Raw genomic sequence first — 20205 nt, 5'->3', positions numbered from 1 at the left:
ACCACGTAGGTAAGTTTCCTGTGGTGGCAGTCACAAAGCACCACAAAGGGGGTGGCTTGAACAACAGACAGAAATGTATTCTCACTGTTCTGGGGGCCAGGGGGACACCACATGTGTCTGGTCTTCCGACACCCTGAAATGTGGCCACATATTAAACCCAAAATCAAACGTGTGAAGGGAAACTGGCCATATTGAAGAATTCAGAATTAAACCACTGTGTGGAAAGGGAAGTCATTTTACACTGTGAACAAACACCCTCTGACTTAGCCCTTTTATGTCCCAGGAGTTTGTGACTCTCATGTTCTTAGGATGGTGCACACTTTGGTTCTCTTAGCTGTAATATAAAAGAAAGATTAGAGTTATTCTTATTAAAAAAAAAAAAAACGATTCTTTAAAAGTTTTTCCAAAGCTTAATTATGAGCCATGGAAGTGGGGACTGAGGCGCAGTATGTTTCTGGTCAGTGATTAAAGCAGGGATGAAAGGGAGACCAGACCTCACCCTGCAGGGTGTGTGTGTGTGTGTGTGTGTGTGTGTGTTCACACATATGTAGGTACACGGGTGCATGAGTGTATTGCATATGTGTGTGTCTTTGTGGATGTGAATGGGTGTGTACCTGTGTGAAAGAGTGCTTGTGACTGTGTTGTGTATGTGTGAATGTGTGTGATGTGTGCATGTGTGTAGTGTGTGCATTTGTGTCTGTCTGTCTGGAGGGGGAGGGCTTGGGCAAACATCCAATTCCTGGGGCTGGTCTCCGAGATCACAGATGATCTATGGAGACATCTGGTCTCTGAAAGTCCTTTCCTGGGCTGAATTCTACCATTCCACCCCTGTTTGCTGGACCATGTCCAGAAAGTATAACTTCATGACACTCATACATTCTTTTTCAGCCTACATTTGGAGATTCTATGTTTAGGAGTAAAGCTATTTTTCCCTAATTGTCTGGCCCCTTGGGCAACCAGAAGTCGGAATGGAATTCCCTCACTCGGAGAACTTTCCCACAATCAGCCTCAAAGGAGGGCTTCTTATGGCTTGTCTGTATTTGCTTTCTGCGCGGTATGTTTGGAAGAACAAATGCATTCTGTTTCAAAAACCACACTGTAATAAAGACTGAAAGCCAGCTTAACAGCTCTGGAATATTTCTCACCTTCTCACATATAAGTAACTTTTTAGGGGCCAGTGAAGGGGGTGCAGGGTGGTGGGGGTGCTCTGGGAGGGGAAGGCTGCCAGGAACCAGCCCACTTTCCTACAACTACATTTAAAAATGGGACGGTCTGCAGGGCCCCTATTTCAGCCCCCTGAACAAGGTCAGGGCACATGTGTTCTTTCAGACCTCTTTAAGTTTCCATTAAAATGGCTTTGTGGTTCACAATTCAAATACAGATAATCTCTAATTCAAATACTGATCATATCCGCCTCAAAGTTGCTCTCACTGTTTTAAAGGAAGCCCATTTCCATACATTTTATTTCTTTAAATCTCAGTGGGGAATGCAAAGTAAAAAAAAAAAGAAGAAGAAGAAGAAAAATTAAAGATATTGGTTGCACGTAACCATTTTTATAATTTGTTTATTTTGTTAAGGCACACGGAGTTTACATAGATCACTTTAACATCTAAAACTACGAAGTTCGAGCTAATACCATCGGGTAGCCAATTCATTTACCAAGTTTAAATGTGACATCAGAAAACTCATCTAAAAAACCTGACTCCTAAATAGATGTGAACCATGAGTAATAGTGACATATGCTACCTCCAAAAATACATGCTAATAAAGCACACAGCCGGCTGGGGTCAGCCGCCCCCAGGTGAGAGCGTGGCATCCTGTAAGAGGGGAGAGAAAGTGGCCGTTGTACCAAGGAGTTTGTTTCTCTTACACTTTTCACTCAATCCCAGAACAGTAACTGTTAACGCATTTTACTCTCTTCCAAACGCATCTCCCAAGGAACAGATGTATACTTTTTCTTTTTTCTAACAAGCATGTAACATTGACCATATGCTGCAGCCAACTGGACAGGAGGGTTTTCCGGAAGGTGTGCACATGTCAAAAGGACACAGCCTGGTAGATGATGCTCAAACCTGCGGGTCCTGATGAAGATGGAAACATCCTCCCGTTCCGCCCTCTGTGCCTTGAGTTGGAGGCCAGCTCCAGCCCACACACAGAGGCTGCTGAGATGCTGACTCCAGGGATGGTGGAGAGGAAGCCACAGACGCACCAGAACACTCTTTTGAGTCAATAGTTTCCACTTCCTCCCCAACTTGACTTTTTACCAGAACTGCCCAAGAGTAGTCACCATGAATTTAATCTCCCTGGATTTTCCTGGCTTGACCTTGAAGTGACATGATAGAGGAGCAGCAGGAACTGGGTGAGCCCCACACGACATCATGGCCGAAGGTGTGCAGTGCTGGGTCTTAGAGAGCGTGGCCGTCGGAAGGAATCGAAGTGTGCTTGATTCACATTTCAACACAGGGCAGGGAGACCCTCCAACATTCGACTGATGTTAAGAGTCCTCCTGAGGCATGGTCTCCGTGAGGGGTGGGGGAGCAGGAGAAGATCGCACAAAAGGAAGCCGGAAGGAGAGACATAGATGGACACTCTCCTCTGTGCCTTCCCTGGCACCAGGGGTGGTGGCATCGTGAAGACAGAACAAGGCAGTGGGTGGGGAAAACCTCCACGGCTTCTGGTCCCTGCTGGTCCCTGCCTGTCCCTGTGGGTCTGTGGACTCTACAGTTCTCCACCCCTGTGAAATCTGACCACAAGTGTCCTCTCCAGCTCTGTGATCACACTTTGTAGTCATTACCAAAGGGTCCCCTCACCAGTCCTTTAAAATAAAGTAATACAATACCCCACAGGTGTGAAATTGTGTGTGGTGTGATTGTGTGTGTGAGGCCAAGAGTCTGAAGATTTGGACGACGTTCATCATAAGTTGTCAGCAGTCATCTAAGTGTAGTGAGATTGTTAAGTGAGTGCTTTCTTTCTTTTTCATACCCTCTGACATGGTTTTAAAGAATTAAAATGAGTGTGTATCATTTTGTAATTACAAAAACAGTATTTTCATTCTGCAACAAATCCAACTACTATTTAGAGCAGAAAAATAGGCTATACTTGATTATGAAAACTGTCAAGAGAGACATGTTTTAAAAATAAAGGAGAAACGGAACCTAAGCCTTATTTGCTTTGAAACTTAACCTGCAAAACACCTGCCCTAAATATCACAGATTACAAGCTTCAGTGAGTGTCACAGACATAAACGAACATAAACTGGATGACTGGTGTGTATAACAGCAGATACAGGTATCATTCAGATACACAGGTGGGTTGACAATTCTAAGGCTATGTGTCACTTGGTGTTGAGGGGATCATGCTATGACATAGATGTTGTTAAAATATGGGCATTATTTTGCATAGGATGGTTATTGGAAGGGAAACACAAAGGACAAGCTCTTTTCATGGTCGAGCTCACACAACTGAGGAATAAGACAGAAAACACCCCGGCTTCACTTCATCCTTTTTGCAACATCTGAATATGCATGTTCAATTTCCTGGTCGGCTGGACACGTGTTTGTGAACTCATCCCTGGCATATGCATTGTTCAAGTACCTCCAGATGCCAGTCATTTCAGAAGGAAATTCAAAATCTCTGTATCTCTTGGCCACGATCTGAAAATGAAGAGGAAATAGTCAGAAAGGGAAAACCCACTAACGTAGGCAATTAGATTAGACAATCCATTCTTTTGAGGCGTGTGTTGTGTTCTATTTCTCAAGTTTCCATGTCCTCCGACAGCCATCCAGCTGCCCCGAATTGCACTTTGAGTTGGCGTGAGGCGTACTGAGCAAGGGACTCGAAAGAGTGGCTCTGCGCAGTCGTGCCCACTGATCTATCACAGACGACCCTCAGGAGCCACTGGCATGAAACTGCCCTGAACGCCGGCAGATTTCTCTTTGGGTTTCCGGTGGTCTTCCCTCCTGTGTTCTGCTGCCGTGCTATCTGGTGCCTAAACATTCATGACGGATCTTCGGTTTCAACTGAGCCAGGATCACTGCGAAGTGCCTTCTCCTTTTCCTATTTGCTGAGCCTCACCTCCTGGAATCCCAAATATCTGCGGATGTTATTCCTGCAGATTTCCACCATTGTGTCCCGGAGAGGATCATTTTATTGTGGGTCTACCGTGTGTGTGCAGAGGACAGATTCAGGGAAAACAAAAAATATCCTTATCCTCATGGAAACAGTGGACAGGGCAGCTGAGAGTGAACACCATGAAAACACAACGTTGTGAGATGATCCCTTGGGGAATCTGTCACAAAGGAGGGCGTATACTGTTGGAGATGGTGTCAGTTTCCTGGGGTTGCCTTGACAAAGTACTGCAATCTTGGGTGCCTTAGAACAACAGAAATTTATTCTCTCACAGTCCCAGAGGCCAAAAGTCCAAGATGAAGGTGTCAGCAGGGCAGTGCTCCCTCAGAGGGCTCTGGGGAAGCAGCTGTTCTGGTCTCTCCTGGCTTCTGGCTTGTGGGAGCACAACTCCAGTCCTCACCTGGCATCTTCCCTGGGTTGGTGTCTCTGTGTCCAAAAATTTCCCTTTTATAAGGACACCAGTCATGCTACGCTAGGGGACCCAGCCTACTCCAACATGACCTCATCTTAGCTAATTACATCTGCAAAGACCCTATTTCCAAACAAGATCACGTTCTGAGATGCCAACGGTCAGGACTTCAATATACGAATTTGGGGGGACATGATTCGTCCCACATCTGGGACCCAGGGCTACAAAGGCCAGTTCTGCTTTGTTACCTCCCATCACATCAGTTCCTGGGGTTCTGAATGATGTGAACATGGGATTTATCACCAAACAGAAGATCTTTGTGACTGATTTCTCTGATTTTTGGAGGCCAGAAGCCATTGATGTAGCCAAACAGGACCATAAACCTTCCAGAAAGCTTCCTAAATTGTTTAACATCTTTTGCTTGAATTCAATCTTACTAATATTAATGTTAAGAAGTCTGCTTTTCTACAAATATTGTCTATCACTTCTATGTGGAATCTAAAAAATAATATAAATGAATCTATGTACAAAACAGAAACAGACTCACAGGCATAGAAAACAAACTTATGGTTACCAGAGGGGAAAAAGAGGAAGGGATAAATTAGGAGTATGGGATTAACTGATACAGACTACTATACATAAAATAGATAAACAACAAGGATTTACTATGTAGCACAGGGAACTATATTCAGTATCTTGTAATAACCTATAATGAAAAATAATCTGAATAAAAATAACACATATATAACTGGATCACTTTACTGGACACCTAAAACTAGCACAACATTGAAAATCAACTATGCTTCAATTTAAACAGGGGAAAAAAAATTAAATGAAACAATAAAGTAAAGAATTCTGCTTTCCTCTTGTTTGCATTTGCCTGGTTTAACTTTGCCCATCTTTTAATTTTAACATTTCTGAGTAAATTTGTTACATATATGCCTCTCACAGATGTAAATTTGTTTTTGTGTCACATTTTATGAATGTAGTACTTTGCTTTCCAACTTTCTGTGAATTATTTTTGAATTTGTGTGTGTTTCCCTTTCTGGTAGTTTAGAAGGTTCATGGTCCTTTTTAACTCTTCCCACGGTTTCCTATGTAACTTTTAAATTTTTTCTTCCTTTTTTTTTTGGAGGGGGGTGGGTAATTAGGTTTATTTATTTATTTAAATGGAGGTACTGGGGATTGAACCCAGGACCTTGTGCATACTAAGTATGTGCTCTACCACTGAGCTATACCCTTCTCCCTTGTAACTTTTTTAAGTAGTAAAAAGTCTTTATTTCCTGATTTATCAACTTTCGATGATCTCTACTCACCTCTGAAACCCTGACAAATAAAGAAATTAGTACACCTACACTTTCTTCCATTTCTGCTCCCGGATCCCCCTTCCAATGGCATAAAACATCCGAGTTTACTGTATTCTGATTTGGTCTTGTAGCTATAATTCCCAAGGCTGTTTAGTCTTATTTTTGGTTGTAGATTTAAATGGGTTCTCTGTTTACCACCAATCCTTTTATACCACACACCTTCTCTGGTCCTGGATTCTTCTTTTATTAGCATGTTTTATGATTTCATCATATAGCAATTTTATTTTTAAAAAATGGCTCAGGAGTGTTTATTTCATTGAGACCAGAAGCCTAGGTAGAAAACAACAGTTTCCTTGGACGTAAAATTCTTCCATCACCTATCCTTTCCTGTAATTCTCTGTAACTATTAAACCACTGTTTTCTGGTTTTTAATGCGGTCAGAGACGTATGAAACCAGTCTGAATCTTCCTTGTGTAGGTGGTTCACCTTTTATTATTATTACTAATCATCATCATCATCATCTGGTCACCCAAAGGTTTTTTTTTTTTTTTTTTTTTTTAAATCCTCAAAGTTCAGTAATTTACCGATGATGTCATTGATTGTTCTGGGCAATATTCTTCCAATCATGGCATGTAAGTTCACCATTTAGCTCAAAATAATTTCCCTCTGAGCCTTCTTTTTTTCTCTTTTTTCTTTCCTGTTCTCTTGTTCCTGATTATGTACATATGGGACCCCTCTACTCACCTTTGCCTCTAGCTTCTTCTCCATTTGATTTGGGATGATTTTCTCAGGCCCATCCTCCAAACTCCTGATGAATTTCTGCAATGTCTTTTTCCACTTCTTGTTACTTCTAATGTAACTGTTCTTTCCGAAATTATTTTGTCTGTAAGGTTTTTTTAGTTCTGCCATCTTAATTTTCATCTTCCTTGTGACATTATATTTTCTGACATCTTGTGACTTGTCTTTGAGCTTTTTCTCCAAAGATTCATGTTCTCTTTCATTTCTTTGAGGCCATAGAGAAGTGTCTGTCTGGAACGTTCTTTCATTTACTGGAGCAGTATTTATCAGATACTGCCTTTTCCTCTTTTGTTCCTTCTCTTTAAGCTTTCTCCCCTCTCCTTTTTGATCATTTCTATCCACATAGAGGCCCCACCTGGATTCTTTCCGGTTATTAATGATCATTTAATGGGTGGATCTATGGGACCTACCATTCACTTAAAAACAGTACAGAGGCCCAAGGGAGTGAGACAGAACAGCTGGTCGACCAATTTGGATATTTACTCTCAAACACCTGCTCAATACCCTGCCCAGAGACACACTAGTTAGTGCCGGGGCCAGGGTGAGAGTCAGGGTGAGGGTATCCTCCACTATGAGGCTCACAGATTGGGCAGGAGGTCACCATGGCTAGAAACAAAGCTCAGGTAGTTTACAGTCTCTCTTTTGACTGGTTCAAGGCTTGTTCCTTTTCTCTGCTCAGCAGTCATGAAGCAGAACGCCACTCATTTCTCCTCTACTCCACCTGCCCCCCCTCTTCCTCTGAGTCAGGAGATGATGGCAGAGCATAAAGGTGGTACTTCTGAATGGTCCCTCCTTCAGCTCTGTCTCCACAGAGATCTACCTCTCCCATGGCCCAAACGAACAAGTTGGACATTTCAGGACTCTTGTTATTTACTTCTAGAGACGTCTGAACCTTGCTAAAGATACAGAGAAACACACGTAGGCTGTGTCCTCACAGAAGACATCCTCACACTGGATGTTCCTTTGTCTTTGAGTTGATGATCCATCCTTTCATAGTTTTATAAAATGTAAAGTTAATGCTCTATTTTTCATATTTTTTTCTGGGTTTCTGGAAGGGAAATAAATCATAAATTCTTCTATTCTCTCATCTTTTTACCATAAATTCCTTTAATTCTCATTTCCTTTCAGAAGTATTCCATTTCTGGAAATTATTAAGCTGTTTAGTATTTTGAGTGCTAAATGGCTTTGAAGATTTTGCTGTTAGGTCTTATATTGGAACCATGGACTGCTTTATTTTACTCTGAAGTTCTACTGAAATTTTAAATAGTCTTTTTTATAGGGGCTAAACAAGTAGCATTTAATGCTGTATGTATATATGTATGTATTTTTCTTGCCTTCCCTAACCTCCATGTGCTTCTGTGATAGTACACTAGTCCTAGCAATGTTTAGAATACATTCAGTAAAGGGACTAAACAAAACACAACTTCATAAATGTTTGTTGGAAAGCAACTCCCTAATGTCCAATTTTGGTAATCACCAAGGTAGAAGGCTCGAGAAGGTGAGATGCTTTCGTTAAATTTTAGATGTCTGGGCAGAATTATTGAAAAGAATGTTCATTTGCAGGATCAGCAACATGTTGAAGGCTTGAATTGTAAGTTGGTACCCATTGAGTACAACAGAGAAGAGAGAAGATAAATGGGGCAAGGATTGCAATGGAGTGGGGAAGGAAGGGAAAAGCAAGGGAAAGACTCAGAGTAACCAGGGGGCTAGCAACCCCCAGGACATCAGTGTCACAGATTGTACAAACCTAACTAGTAAATTTCTAAACACCAATTAAATGTCTTATTAGAACACAGGGTCCTTGACTTGTATTTCCCTGTGTCTTCTCTCTCATCTCCCTTATCCTTAAATCCAGGACCTAGCTCTGGACCTGGTAGGATCTGAAAAATAAAGATGCCCCCAGGGGGTGGGTATAGTTCAGTTGGTAGAGTGTGTGCTTAGCATGCATGAGGTCCTGGGTTCAATCCCCAGTGCCTCCATTAAATAAATGAAAGCACCTAATTACCTCCTAGCCTCTCAAAAATTTTTTTAAATTTTTTTTAGAATTAAAAATAAAAGATACCCCAGAACAAGAGTTGGGCTTCTTCCTGGGGCTACTGAGGGCAAAGGACATGACAATAGTCCTTGTGATCATGATAATGACAATTAGCACCTGTAAGTAAGAGAGGGGCTGGGGCACAACTGGGAGCAGCTGAAACTAAGGAGTCCACATGTGGGGCCACGTGCCTCGGAATCTCAAGATCACCTCCAGAAGTTCTGATTTAGTAGGTCAGGGGCTGGATCGAGGGATTCACACGTCTAAAAATCTCCCCAAGCAATTCTTACAGCTACTAATGTTAGAGAACCACTGGCTAGGGAGTCTCATCAGCCCTAACCCTGGGGACTCTTAGTTCACGTTCAACCATCTGGGAAGACAGGATGCCATGTCTGGCAGAAGGCCAGCCAAGGAGCTGTCAGCTGCTCCCCAGCTGTAGGGGGTCGATGCTAAGAGACAAGAAGACACACCTCTCGCCCCTAGACAGTGCTACCCCTACCCTGCCATCACCAACAACTGGCTGGGTTCACATACTCTCAGATTCCACGCACCATCTCCAAGCCTGAGTGGAAACTGCCAAGTATAACCCACGGACCCCCTCAAGCTGCTTTCATACCGTTTTTCTTCAGGCTGCGGGGGAAGACTTGAAAAGAGAAGGAGGGAGGATGGAGGGATGGGAGCCAAGTTCGCAGACACTTCTTGAGAACCTCTGAAGAACACCCGAGAATATCATGCCTGGATCTGACACTTGGGACTCAGCTGCTTCCAACAGAAACCAGCTAGACAGTTTTCATTCGAGAGTCCGCATTTTAGATTGTTAAGCTGTCTGGCCAAAACACAAGTCAAAACAAAATGAAACAAAGCCCCATTCACGTATTCAGCACCCGAGGTAGGAGGAATGACAGACCTTAATAATGTGGAGCTTGGGTAAGAGGTTACAGTCAGCCAGCGTGAGTTCGTCCCCGTCCAGGAACTTCCTGCCAGAAACAGCGACTTCCTCGGTGCTGTAAGCATCAATTTCGTCGGGCAGAGGGCTATTTAAGTAATTATCCAGCTTCTTCAGGGCCTTTAACAGGTTCCTTTCATAAACTGAAACAGAAAGACAAAGAAATGGCTAAGATAAGCATTATGAAGGAGTTTGCCCTTCTTTCCTGAGACAGGGCCAGGGAGCACCGGAGAGTTGGGAAGGAGAGGCGAGATTTACAAGATCTGAATAAAGGACTTACTTCTCCCTGGAAAATAATTCTGTCTACACAACACTGCTGCTTCTAGAACTCATTCAATTTTATTCAAAAATCTTTATGGAAAGCATGTAATCAAGTAAGCACTGGCAGAAGCTTCATTCAAACAGTCCCCTGGTGCAACTAGGAACTCCTGGTGGTGATTATTTTCCCCAAAAAGTGTCGCTTTCTGAGCCCCCAACCTCCAAAAGAAGCACTCAATCTCTTATAACCCACATGCAGACTCCATGTTGGAGGTGCTTTTTGCTTATTTCTAGACACAGGTCCCTCCCCGCTGTGAATGGGTCAGAATTCCTAGGATCTTATAAGAAGCCACACCGGAGGCAGAGTGGAGATCTGTGTAGAAAACAGAAGACAGGAAGATGGGAGGGACTCACTCTCATTTGTATCCTTCTTGGTGTTTTTTATAAACGCCGAGAATTTGGCAAATACATCATTTCCTGCAGAGTTGGATTCAGGGTATTGGGTCCCCAGCTTAGGGTACCTTGAAAAATTCAAAATGAGAGTATCACAGATAAGCACTGTTTGAGTTAGGAGAATACAGTGGGGGTTGGGGGGTGCCTTTCTCTGAGAGGACATAAAAATGGAAACTTCCCCTTGAGTGTTCTCCTAACCTTTCCATCTTCAAAGTTTGGAGCAGCACAGTCAGGGGAAAGCACAGGTGGACTATTCTCATCCCGGGATGCAGGGCCTCACCTGGCTCTTAGTTCCCTCCCTCCTGAAATGAAGGTGATGGCCTAGAAGGTTCCCTTCCAGGCCCAGCACCCCGTGATGCTGCTGCCTGCCATCACGCTCCTGACCTTCCTTCAGAAACGGCACCCCACGTGACATCCACCCACTCCCTCTTCATTTCCGGCCATCAGACCCTGATCACCAAACTGCAGGTGCAGAGCACAGAAATCCAAGCCACCTAAATGCAGTTTCTAATCGCACTGTGTTTTCTGCGGCACACCACAGGTGCAGCCAGGGAAGAGGTACCACCGCCACAGAAAACCCAACCCCCGGAGCCAAGAGCTTTAGAATGGTCCATGAGCAGGGATGACCCAGCTGTGAACACGGGTTCCAATGAGGCCCACCTTGGGGGAGCAAGCTTCTCCTCCAAAAACTCCTCGATCTTATTCACATCCGTCTTGACTTCACCATCAAAAGTCATGAAAGGCGGGTTGGTGCCGGGAGCCAGGTTCTGCAGGTCTGCGGGTTTCCTGGGTGGGAGGGAAGGGCGGCGTTGGTGGGCAGGCGGCCACAGTGTCTGGATGGTCTCTAAGGCTTAACCGTGTCCTCCCCAGCTGAGGAGAAATCACCCTTGAGAATTTCACAGGTGATTGTGGGTCTACAGAATGCCCTACTGGCAGTGAGAGTGTAGCCCTTTTCTGGATAGAAAGGTGAAGAAGTTAACTCTCCCCAGTGTTATCAGCCAGGCGTGGCACTCAGACGGGCTTCTGAGAGGCTCACAGCTGACCAGGAACTGGGAGAGCAGGCTCCTCATGGTGCCCCCAACTCCTGCTCCTTCTGGATACATCTGACTCCATCCTGGGATCAGTGTGGCCCACGCTTCTCCAGCTTCAACTGACGGTCCTGACCGAGGGCAGACATGCCATGGGTCCTAGGAGTGTGTGTGTGCATCTGTGTATCTGTGTCTGTGTGTGTCTGGCTGTGTGTGTGTGTTTGTGTGTATGTGTGTCTGTACATAGGGAATGAGGTATGACTATTTCAATAATGCAGAAACCTTGTCTTACCTTTTCAGGTCCACTGTTGTCACATTAAATATGACACCCTTCAGCCAGAGAATCATAAAGAGACGCTGAGAAAATGGGCAATTTCCAATACTCTCCCCATCACAACCAGCCTACAAATGGAAAAAGAAATCTTCATCGGAGCCAGTCTCACAATTATAAATGCCAGCCTTTGCATGCACGCACACAAAATCATCATGAGTCTGTGTTAGTGGTGAGGATACAGAAGGCGGCCTTCTGAGGCCCCTTCACCAGCCTCTCCGCCAAGTGGGAGGTGGCAGGGGAGGGGGTGGAGGACCGGGTGGAGGACACACACACACTCACTGAGCGTCTTCTATCTTCCTTCCCACCACCTCACCACTTCCTGCCACGCTGGGCCTCTGAATAGCTGTTCACAGAGGGAAAGAACTGCCAGAGGGAATTCCCTTTGTGACTAAAAGCAGAAAAAGAAAGACAGGCTCTCTCCCTCCCTCCATCTCTTGATCCACTTCAGAAGAAACACACCTCTAGGACGATCATGCATAAAAACAGACCAGCAGATTCTCCCATCAAGACACCATCCATCCCCAATATTCTCCACTATTCCCGTCTACAGAATGAGGGTTGGATTATATGAGTTCTAAGACCCCTGGACACTGTGAACCTTTGAGGTCCCCTCATCATATGGGGAGCACTTGTACTTAGAAGTAGATTGTTGCACAGGTGACATCAAGGATGGAAGGATAGGAAACAAGCCTCCCTGATGACCCGAGCGGCTGACATCCACATGCACGTTCCCCAGACACAGGCATAGAAACACGCAGAACAGACACCCTCCTTCCTGTGGGCTCCAGGGAGAGACAGGCAGGCGTTGGAGAAGAGAGGGGAGGGGTGGCTTTGCCCTCCTGGGGAGTTCTGGAACTCTTCCTTCTCTTCCCATCCTTCTCTACCCCGACACATCTCTGTCAAGGTTACAATGCTAATAAAATGCTGCAGGAAAGACCAGGAGACTCAGGCAGACTCCAATGACAGAAACACAGCCTAAATATTTAATCCAGGAAGTCCATTTCTGCCACTTGTTGTTCTTAGTATCTGCAAATCTTGAACTCACAATTTTTCTTTCTGTTTCTGACTTACTTACACAAAATCATCATGAGTCTGTGTTAATGGTGAGGATACAGAAGGCGGCCTTCTGAGGCCCCTTCACCAGCCTCTCCGCCAAGTGGGAGGTGGCAGGGGAGGGGGTGGAGGACCGGGTGGAGGACACACACACACTCACTGAGCGTCTTCTATCTTGTGAAAGTGGAGAGGAAAGTACTGTATCTACAACCTGAGTAACAGGAGGACACAAGGCAGGAAGTGAGCTGCTGGTTTGGGAATTGAAGAAAGGAAAAAAAATGCCTCCAGAAAATTGGACAATTTAAGGAGAACTTCAGAGGTGATTCTCTGGTGCTAGTGTTCTTAAGTCACCTGGAGAGGTGGTTAATAACAAAATGAAGAGGATAAGAGTAAGAGACCCGAAACCCAACGTTAAAATGACTTGACATGCACCCCAGTGTTCACAGCAGCACTAGTCACAATAGCCAATAAATGGAAGCAACCTAAGTGTCCACTGACAGATGACTGGATAAAGAAGTTGTGGTATATTTATACAATAGAATCCTACTCAGCTATGAAAAAGAATAAAATAATGTCATTTGCAGTAACGTGGATGTACCTGAAGGTCATCATTCTAAGTGAAGTAAGTCAGAAACAGAAAGAAAAATACCATATATCACTCATATATGGGATCTAAAAAAAAAAAGATACAAATGAACATATTTCATTTCAAACAGAAACAGACCCATAGACAGAAAACAAAATTTGGTTACCAGGGGATAAAAGGGGGTGGGAAAGGATAAATTGTGAGTTCAAGATTTGCAGATACTAAGTACTATATATAAAATAGATAAACAACAAGTCTGCACTGCACAGCACAGGGAACGATATTCAATATCTCATAGAAACCTATAATGGAAAAGAAGATGAAAAGGAATATATGTATGTATATGCATGACTGAAACATTATGCTGCACACCAGAAATTGACACAACATTGTAAACTGACTATACTTCAATAAAAATTAAAAAAGAAAAAGACTTGATCAGCCTCTTCACAAAATTTGAAATCCAAATGACCAAAATGCACATGAAAAAGTTCTCAGGTCATTAGCCAGCAGGGCATCGCAAGTTACAGACCAAAAATAGATTCCACTGCACATCTACCAGAATGGCTAAAACGAAAAGATCTGACAATATCAAGTGTGGACAGGAACATTGAGCAACTGAATTCCCATCCATTGCTGGTGGGAGTGCAAACTGCTACAACTGCTCTGGAAAACTGTTTGGCAGTTATCTACCCAAGCTAAAGACGCATGGACACTATGACACAGCAATTCCTCTCCCAACAGAAATGAGTGCTTATAGGCATAAAAGCCACTTATATGGATGTTCTTAGCAGCTTTAGTGTAATGGCCAAAACCTGGAAACAACTCAGACACCAAGAGTAGAAATGAATAAATTGTAGTTTATTCACATGGTCAGACACCACACCCCAATGGAAAAAAATTAGCTACTACCACGAACCAAAATGTGGATGAATCTCACATGCATAAGGTTGAGAGAAAGAAACCAGACTCAAAAGAGTCCTGCATAATTCAATGTAGGTGAAGTTCAAAGACAGGGAGTCAGAAGAGCAGTTACCGCTGGAAGACAGGCATTGTTGGGAAGGAGGGGAGGGAGACTTCTGGGTGGTGGAAATGTTCCATAGTTTGATCTGGGTGGTGGCTGCATGGTGGGTATACTCAACTGACAAAGTCTTAATAAAGGCTCTTTCTTGGGTGTTTTACTTCAATACTCCAAAAAAAACAAAAAAAATATTAATTAAAAAAATACAGTCTGATTCAGTGGGTCTTACAGGGGGCTCAGGGATCTGAATTGTTAACAAGCTCCCCCAGGGTGATGTGATGCTGGTGGGCCGGACCTCACTGGGGGAAGCACCAGCTTAGCCCTACCTGGAACAAGAGTGAAGGCTGGCACTGGTGTTATTATTAATACGTCAGACAGAACTGTCTAACCCCACAGTTGGATGATCTGCTGATAAGAAGACTTGCAAGGTCTAGTCAATAAATTCAACCACGTAAGTGTAAAGATAACGGGTGACTTAATACACAGAAAGAGGCACCAAGACTCAGGAAACTGACTTCAGAGTCCCCTTAGCGATGGGCACCTGCTTCACCCGCTCCAGCCCCTCCAGCTCTCCCTTTCCGCCTCCAGGATTTACATGCAGGTCCACCTCATAGAGGGAGGGGCTGAGAACCCCCCTAGCTGGAGTCTGTGGAGTTGCTGGAGCCTGAGGGGTGGGGAGGTGGGCAGTTAGGACCCAAGCATCCAAGTAGACATACAGCTCCCCTGTAGATGGCGTCTTGGCCACCTGAGACCTCCCAGGGGTCCCCTTGCCTTGTGGCCACTTTGAAGGCTCCCCTGTCTCCTCCTGGCTCCGTTCTGGAGCAAGAAGCAGGGCAGAGCTGAGCTTCATAAAACCCCCAGCGGCTGGCGGCTGGGGCTTCCTCCTAAATCATGGTGCTTTCCTAACCACAGCAGGTTTGGGCAGAGTCATGCCAGATTGGCCGGGGGAGTGGTGGGGGGGTGGATGAAAGCACAGGGACACCAGGGCACATATTTTGGCCAGTCCTGACTTGTTCCACAGCTTTTGAACCTCTTATTTTTATAGTAGTTATACTAAGCTCAGTGAAGTCTGAGGAAAGTTCCACAGAGTAGGGCAATTGTTTCTTTCTCTTTCTCCCTTCTGTCTCCATCCCTGGGAATCCTCTTGTAACTCATTCCGAAGCCGGTGAGATCCCCAGGAAGCCTGGGCATTCTCCGTCATCTCTGGGTGTCTTGATGAAACTCACCTAGAGCCCTACGCTGGGACCCGCCGCCTTCTGCCCTGGCATCTGGAGAGGTTACTCTGCAGTCTCCCTGCTTTGCTCTGTCTCTGTCTCTCTCTTTCTCTCTCTTTTTTTTTTTTTTTTAGCATTTTTTTTTTAACTGAAGTATAATCAGTTTACAGTGTTGTGTCAATTTCTGGTGTACAACATAATGTTTCAGTCATACATATACATACAGATGTTCATTTTCATATTCTTTTTCATCATAAGTTACTACAAGATACTGAATACAATTCCCTGTGCTATACAGTGCGAACTTGTTGTTTATCTGTTTTATATACAGTAGTTAGCACCTGCAAATCTCAAAATCTCAATTTATCCCTTCCCATCCCCTTTCCCCCCTGGGAATCATAAGTTGGTTTTCTATGTCTGTGAGTCTGTTTCTGCCATGTAAGTAAGTTCATCTGGGTCATAGCGCTGTCTCTTTAATGGTCTCAGACTCAAGCTGGTGTTTTCCCTTAAAATTGTTCTCACCATTTCCTGAGTCCTGGCAGCTACTTCTTTAGGGGAAATAAAAAGAGGGGAGTGGGTAAGAGCAAAGCATACTTTAAAATGTAAAAATGGCCTTTGTCATCCAACTCTGTAAAATCTTAACTTTCTTAATAGACTCCTCGTCAGCACTGCAACTGGGACTTCGCGTGGGACTGGGACTTCACGAGGGGACAATGGTCTGCACGGCCATGGCACCCACAGCTCAGAAGACAGTGACGCAAGCTGAGCCTGGACATCTCCTCCGACCATGTGGCCTTAAAACAGAATTGTTCCAACCCAGCGCGGCTGCTGGACTGAAGGCTGTGAGGCATTTTAGAAGAATTAGCCAGCTGCTATGACCGCCAATAAAACAGGATTTACATATCCAGTGTTGCCTCATCTTAAATTGCTCTAAAAGAAAATAGTTTTTTTTCTGTCTCGGTCTGTTGTAAATGAAGGGGTGTCGGGAACATGGTGGGAGTGACTGGGACGCCTTGCTGCCTAATTTTATGACTTTAATGTGCTTCGGTGCTCGGATGTGCCAGCAAGAATGAAGGCAAGGGTCCAGCCATCTCCACGGCCCATGATTGGGCCGCCCCAGGAGAGTCTGGTCCTGGGCGCGTTCAGCAACCAGACGAGATGATGGGATAAACACTCACGTTAGCGGTGAATAACTGACACCGTGGCCATAATTGGGACGTTTTATCATACGCAGTTTTATTTTCCGATGTTGATAATTCTCTCCAGCTAATTACACTCTGGCTAAAACGTCTCAGCAGAGCTCTCAGCCTACGGGGGAAATTTTTTGTACGTTCACATTTCTGATAAAATCAAATCAGGCAGTTTGAGAGTGTCTTCTGTTTCCAGCTAAGACCCGGGCACTTGGATAACCCAGATGTGTACATTTGCCTTTCAAATTCAACTTTTTTGAGCACCTACGACGGTAATTCTCAAAAGAAAAACACTGATGTCTCTGACAAGTTCTGAGAAATTCCATTCGCCCCTGAGACCGGCTGTGGCATCTGTGACCGTGGCGGTTCTGCCGGGTCCTGGCCTGGGCCTGCCTCCCCGTCACAGAGGCCCCGGGGCCGAGCTGTAAAGGTCCACACGTCACTGAAAGGCCAGCAGGTCCGCTGCCCCACAGCCCTCCTCAAACCAGAACCTCTCCCACCCATTCCTCCCACACTTACTCCATTTAGAATTTGTGGGGAACTTTTTTTTTAATTTCCTTTGGGTGCTTTTTGCTTCTGGGGAACGACCTTTCCGATGCTGGGCTGGAGTTCCATGTCAGGGGTACCACCCACCCCACCTTCCACTAAAGTGACTCCTGCTCATTACTGCCTTTGAGGGACACCCCCACCCTGCCAGACCTGACAGTGGGGTGATGACCCCCTGGAGATATTCATGGTGGCTCCTTAGCACCCCACCCTCTCCTTCCCACCAGAACAGGGCATGCCCCCACCACCTTGATTCTTCAACTTCTTGCCTCTTCCTTCTTTCTAGAAAATTCTATGAGGGCCTAAATGGTAAATACATCCTGCGAAGTAAGCATTTTTCCCCTACTCTGCCCAAATGTCGTGAAAAACAATTTGAAGTGCAGAGGGAAGATGAAGGAAGAGGCAATAAATGGGTCACATTCTCCTTGTCCCTTTTCTGACAACTGGAGGTTGGAGGTTGACCTCATGTGCAGGGAAGTCCTTGTAGAAAATCAGGAGGGACCTGGGGGCAAACAGCTAATTTGGCTCCATCACAGGGATCAGGAGAAAATCAGTTGAGGAATGAAAGGCCATTGTGTTTCCAATGTTCTGGAGGGACTTTAGGCCGAATGAAAACAGTAGCTAACCAGAGGTGAGAGTCAGAAGACAGACTTTGATGTGGGAGGCAATGGCAGCCACTAGGATCAGGTCTCCTCCAAGAAGAACAACGTGGTCCAAAGGCCAGCCAGGACCTCCCTCTGCAGGCAGGTGGCCCAGTGAAAGGCTGGACACAGCACAGCCAGAGAGAAACCATTGCAGCCAGACAGATGGGGGCCGACTCCCAGCCACAAGTCCATGTACAAATTTCCTGCAATTCCTCCCGCGACCTTTGCAGACGGCAGGATGGCACCGTGTGCTTTGGGGCCCTGCAAGCGAACGTCAAGCACAAAGATCCAGCCTTCAGGCCGAGCAGTCAGCCCTCCCGGTCCGGCTGTCATCCCTGGACTGGTCCACGGAGGCCTGGCTCCCCTGCCGCACACACACCACTTAATAGCTAATGCTAAGGTGTGGTGAGCACCTCTCGTGGAACGGGAGCTATAAACCTGGCCCCAGGAGGACAGAGGGTTATCGCTGTGCACACGGGGCACTGGAATGGCTGGTGCTTGTAAAGAGAAATGTGGGTGTAGTGACGGTGCACCGCACCCCCCAGCCTGAACCCACCATGTCCGGCCTATTTAATCAGCGCCGGGGACACTGCCCCAACCCAGGGAGAAGGCCTGTGGGACGGGGTGGGGGGCACTCCTCCCGGGTCTTCTCTTGCTCCTGCGTGGAAGCAGGCAGGAGAGCCAGGATCTCCCTAACCTTGGACACGCCCGTGTCGGGAGTCAGGGACCCCTCTTCCTCCGTCCAGGCGGCTCCGGCAGGCCCTGGCAGACCTCCTGGCACACAGTAAACACTAAGAAAATGACTAAGGGCCTGAATCCAATTGCTGCCAGGTGCCTGGGGGCCTGGTCCACTTCAGAACATGCCTCACAGCCCCTCCCTGCTCTTTCTTTTCTGGGGCAATGCCCATGAACTTTTCCCTTTTAGAAGCTCAGAAATCGTCACTACTGAGAGATCACCCAAGGAGAGTGACCACCTCTAACTGGTGGGAAGAGGAGAGAAGGTGGACTAGAGGGAGAGGGGGGAGAGAGAAGGAGGAGAGGCGGGGAGGGAGAGAGAGGGGGGAGGGAGAGGGAGGGGGAGGGAGAGGAGGGGGACAAGGAAGGGGAGGGGGAGTTGGAGGGGAGGGGGAGATGGAGGGAGAGGGGGATGGGGAGGGAGGCGGGAGGAGAGAGCACATAGGGCCCAGGACCTGGGCAGCTAAGTCTCCCCCAGCCTCTGGGACCAGCAGTTTGACTTAAAATGCAATATTCAAATCAATTTAAGACTTCCTGATTTTGAATAATCTATAAGTAAAAAAAAAAGTGTACAATTCTTTCCATTTGCCGGACACGCTGACGTTTCCATTTTGAACGCCACGAGGTCTCTCAGAGTCAACAGGGTCGGGGGAAGGCGTGAGGAGCCAGGGAGAACCCGGGTAAACTCGGGCCCCACCACTTACTTAATCAAGTGGCCTTGGGCAGTTCATTTGTTCTCCCCGAGTCTCGGTTTCTCCATTAAAAACCGGAGATAAAAATCCCTACGCCTCGCAGCATAGCCATGAGAGAGGCCCGAGTCCCGCGGGCACCCCATAAAGGCGGCTATTACTGGCATTACGGTCATCAGCGTCATCATCATTACCCCTGCGGACCCGGGCACCTCAGAACAATTAGGGAACTTAGGGGACTTCTTAACAAGGCTCAATTAGCATCATTTTCATACCAAACTGTACAGCCTTAAAGAAGCGATGATTTTTTTTTTTTTTACACTTTTCCACAACCTAACGCCTCTTCCATCTATTCCAAGTGAAAATTAGTAACTGAAGTCGTTTGCTTAATTGCAAAAGCAAACAGATCCCCAGCCAGGAGGCAGAAACGGCAGGGCCCAGGCCTGGCATCGTGTCTGGGAGTTACATCAACCTTGCGGGGAACCGTCCAGAGGAAACACCTTCTAGGGGGCTGGGCACCCCTGACCACACCTGACCACACCTGACCACCCCTGACCGATGGCAGGGCTGATGAGCCCAGGGGAGCTGCTTACTTTTTAAGAAAACGACACCAAAGCCCTCTGCCTGTAAAAGCTGAGAGGCTGATCTCCTTTCTGACTTTTGGAGTCCGCACCAAGGGGGCCCGAGCAGGTGGCCACTGCTGTGTCCACCATCACCTGGGGGAGAGTGAGCTCCGAGCAATGAGAGAAGAAGGTAACCCCCTCCTCCCATCAGAACTTGACATTCAACACGCTGGAAGTGCTCGGATCCACACTATGACAGCCAGGTGGG

At 46.0% G+C, this 20205-nt stretch overlaps 1 protein-coding gene across 1 annotated transcript in view; it reads right to left on the bottom strand.

The window, feature by feature from the left end:
* Positions 1-1684: 1684 nt before the first annotated feature.
* CLIC6 (chloride intracellular channel 6) overlaps positions 1685-20205 on the bottom strand; it is a 37484-nt gene continuing 18963 nt past the window's right edge. Inside the window, exons 2-6 of the mRNA XM_031459289.2 lie at positions 11655-11764; positions 10995-11120; positions 10296-10402; positions 9585-9766; positions 1685-3653 (exon numbers count right to left, since the gene is read on the bottom strand). Of these exons, the coding sequence (XP_031315149.2) occupies positions 3492-3653; positions 9585-9766; positions 10296-10402; positions 10995-11120; positions 11655-11764 (687 nt within the window). The 3' untranslated portion in view covers positions 1685-3491. The remainder of the gene's footprint in view (positions 3654-9584; positions 9767-10295; positions 10403-10994; positions 11121-11654; positions 11765-20205) is intronic.

This window comes from Camelus dromedarius, chromosome 2 (assembly GCF_036321535.1).
Source record: "Camelus dromedarius isolate mCamDro1 chromosome 2, mCamDro1.pat, whole genome shotgun sequence".
Classification (NCBI taxonomy): domain Eukaryota; kingdom Metazoa; phylum Chordata; class Mammalia; order Artiodactyla; family Camelidae; genus Camelus; species Camelus dromedarius.
The sequence above is the reverse complement of the archived record's forward strand: the minus strand, read 5'-3'. Positions and strand labels throughout refer to the sequence as shown.